At 37.9% G+C, this 3111-nt stretch overlaps 1 protein-coding gene across 1 annotated transcript; it reads right to left on the bottom strand.

The window, feature by feature from the left end:
* Positions 1–602: 602 nt before the first annotated feature.
* LOC102669471 (uncharacterized) lies at positions 603–2585 on the bottom strand. The gene is made up of 2 exons (XM_006588099.1): positions 2376–2585; positions 603–791 (listed from the first exon to the last, which is right to left on the bottom strand). The coding sequence occupies exons 1-2, from the start codon at positions 2583–2585 to the stop codon at positions 603–605; spliced, it is 399 nt and encodes a 132-aa protein (XP_006588162.1).
* Positions 2586–3111: the final 526 nt, after the last annotated feature.

Here is a 3111-nt window from a genome sequence, read left to right as displayed (position 1 = left end):
TGTGCTTAGCGCAACAACGCGCGCTTAGCGCTTTCCACAGATTTTCAAAGCAGAGAAGGATTGGTGCTTAACGCATCACCTTTCTAAGCCCAATGGGAGAAATTCAGATTCCATTGAGATAATTGGGCTTAGCGCAGCGAAGCAAGCTTAGCGCTACCATCCAGCCACTAGTCAGGGGTCCAAGTGCTTAGCGCGAGCAAGCGCTCGCTTAGCGCGTGAAGACTTAGTGCTTAGCGCAAGTGTTGCGCTTAGCGAGTGAACTACTGAAAAATTTTCTAAGTTCTTTTTCTGTTCACCTCTTCACCAAAGCTTATAAACCCTCTTTTTCAATATTAAACAAGCTGAAAACACACAATCACAAACAACAACTACACTAAATGCAAGCAAAACAAAATTAAAAATGACTGGGTTGCCTCCCAACAAGCACTCGTTTGATGTCATTAGCTTGACGCATCGTTCTGTTATCCCAGATCAATCTTGGTTCTCTCCTTCAGAACCTTCTTATCCAATTCCTTCACCTGTAAGCATACATCCTGGTCCAGCAATTCTCTTCCTTCATTAAATAGATCAAAGCTGATTTGTTGGTTTTCAAGGCTCATTTCCTACATTTTCTTCCCCATGTCCACCACACAGCTTGCAGTGGACATAAATGGACGTCCCAAAATGACAGGAATATCCGCATCTTCCTCAATGTCCATTACAACAAAATCAGCAGGAAAGATGAGATGCTTGACCCAGACCAGCACGTCTTCGATCACTCCATAGGGTCTGGTGATGGAGCGATCAACTAACTATAAGGTCTTAAATCAATAAGAGCCTTTGTTGGATCAAGTGGCCTCGGAATAATTAAGAAGAGGGGGGGTTGAATTAATTATTAATGAACCTTTACTTATTAAAAATCTATCCTTCTTAATGTTACTAGATTCAATTAGGCTTTTACTATAATGTTAAGAAAGTAAAGAATAGAAATAGAAACTTAACCAAAAGTAAAAGCGATAATTAAAGTGCACAGCGGAAATTAAAGAGTGTAGGGAAGAAGAAAACAAACACAAGAATTTATACTGGTTCGGCAACAACCCGTGCCTACATCCAATCCCCAAGCGACATGCGGTCCTTGAGATTTCTTTTCAACCTTGTAAAATCCTTTACAAGCAAAGATCCAAAAGGGATGTATCCTCCCTTGTTCTCTTTGAACAACCAAGTGGATGTACCCTCCACTTGAACTGATCCACAAGAGATGTACCCTCTCTTGTTCTTAGTCACAACATCCCAAGTAGATGTACCCTCTACTTGTACCACAAAGGATGTACCCTCCAATGTGTTAAGACAAAGTTCTCAAGCGGTTAGTCCTTCGAAACTTTGTAAAGGGGATACAAAAGATATCTCAGGCGGTTAGTCCTTTGAAATCTTTTGTATAAGGGAAAGGGAAGAATCAAAAGAATTCTTAGACTGTGTCGTTTTGAATTCTTTGACAAGGGAGAAGGGAGGCACAAAAGAATTCAGGCGGTTAGTCCTTTGTTCTTTTGGAAAAAAGGGAGAAGAGAGACACAAAAAGAATTTAGGCGGTTAGTCCTTGGCGAATTCTTTTTGGCAAAGGGAGAAGAGAATAAAAGATATAGCACACTTCTGTTTTCAAGGTTTGGAAAACCAGAAAACTTTATAAAGCTTTTGCAAAGTAAGAAGAAGAAGAAGAAGAAGAAGTTCAAAGAGATTCAAAGGTTGTAAAAGAATATGTGGAAAAGTTGTTTGTAAAGGTTGTAAGTGTTGTTCAAATGCAAATCAAGGTCTTGCTTTTATAGACTCTTCAAGTCTGGTCAAGAAAACCATTGGAAGAGTTATAACCTTTAGACAAACCTGAAAACCATTGGAAGAGTTGCATCTTTTGATTTTTGTTCAAAACTTGCCACTGGTAATCGATTACCAAATCCTTGTAATCGATTACACAAAGCTTTTTATGAAGGATGTGACTCTTCACAATTGAATTTGAATTCCAACGTTTAGATGCACTGGTAATCGATTACCAATATCTTGTAATCGATTACACCATTTTGAAATCAATTGGAACGTTGCAAATTCAGTTGAAAACTTTTGAAATCAAACTTTGCCACTGGTAATCGATTACCAGAGAGTAAAAACTCTGGTAACTTGGAAAATTTTGAGAAAAACTCTTTTGAAAAACAAAACTGTGCTATGTTGTTTTTTTGAAAAATCTTTTCAATACTTCCCTTGTGAAGTCTTCTTGATTTCTTCTCTTGAATCTTGAATTCATCTTCTCTTGAACCTTATCATTCTTTGGGCTTTTTTTCATCATCTTTGTCATTATCAAAACTACTTGAATCAACTTGATTCATCATCATGAAGCTTGCTTCTACAACCTTGCCTACTGAAACTTCTCCTATAGAACAAGGTATAGTGACACTGCATGGATCCTTATGCTTCGGTGGAAGGATACGTTGAATAACAGCGTTGCAGTTTCCCTCCACGACTATGGTGTCACTGTGGATATACTTGTTCTTCTTAGTTAGCATGTCTTTCAGGAATTTAGCATAGAGTGGCATCTGTTGTAAAGCTTCTCCAAAGGGCATTGTAATCTCTAGCTTCTTGAAAATATCCAGAAATCTTGCTAGATGTCTCTCTTTATTTTTTCTATAAGGTACCAAAGGATATGGTACTTCTTTCCCTTCAGCTGGAGATTCTTCTCTCTTCTTCTCTTTCGCACACTTACTCTTGCTTTTTCTCTTCTCCTCTTTTCTCTCTTTTTCTTTTTCTATTTTCTCATTTTTTTTCTTTTTCTTCCTCTTTTTCTTCTTCTTCTTCTTCTTCTTTTTTTTTTTTTATTTTTCTCCTCATTTATTTCTTGTTCACTCAATTTTATTGTTGTCTCCTTCTTCTTCTCATCTTCTACCTCCAACTCTTCTTCAAATTCACTCAAAGACTCTACCACAGGGTCAAGTGTTGGGTCAAACACTAGCTATTATTTCTCTGCACCTATTCCATTCTCACTCTCATTCATGGTCACCAATTTGCTTCTAGTCATGACAATTTTACATTCCTCCTTTGGATTTTTCTCAGTATTAGCTCCAAAGCTGCTAGACAGACGGTCTGCCAATT

The sequence above is a fragment of the Glycine max genome, chromosome 9 (genome assembly GCF_000004515.6).
Source record: "Glycine max cultivar Williams 82 chromosome 9, Glycine_max_v4.0, whole genome shotgun sequence".
Lineage (NCBI taxonomy): Eukaryota > Viridiplantae > Streptophyta > Magnoliopsida > Fabales > Fabaceae > Glycine > Glycine max.
Note: the sequence above shows the minus strand (reverse complement) of the source record. Positions and strands in the feature narration are given on the sequence as shown.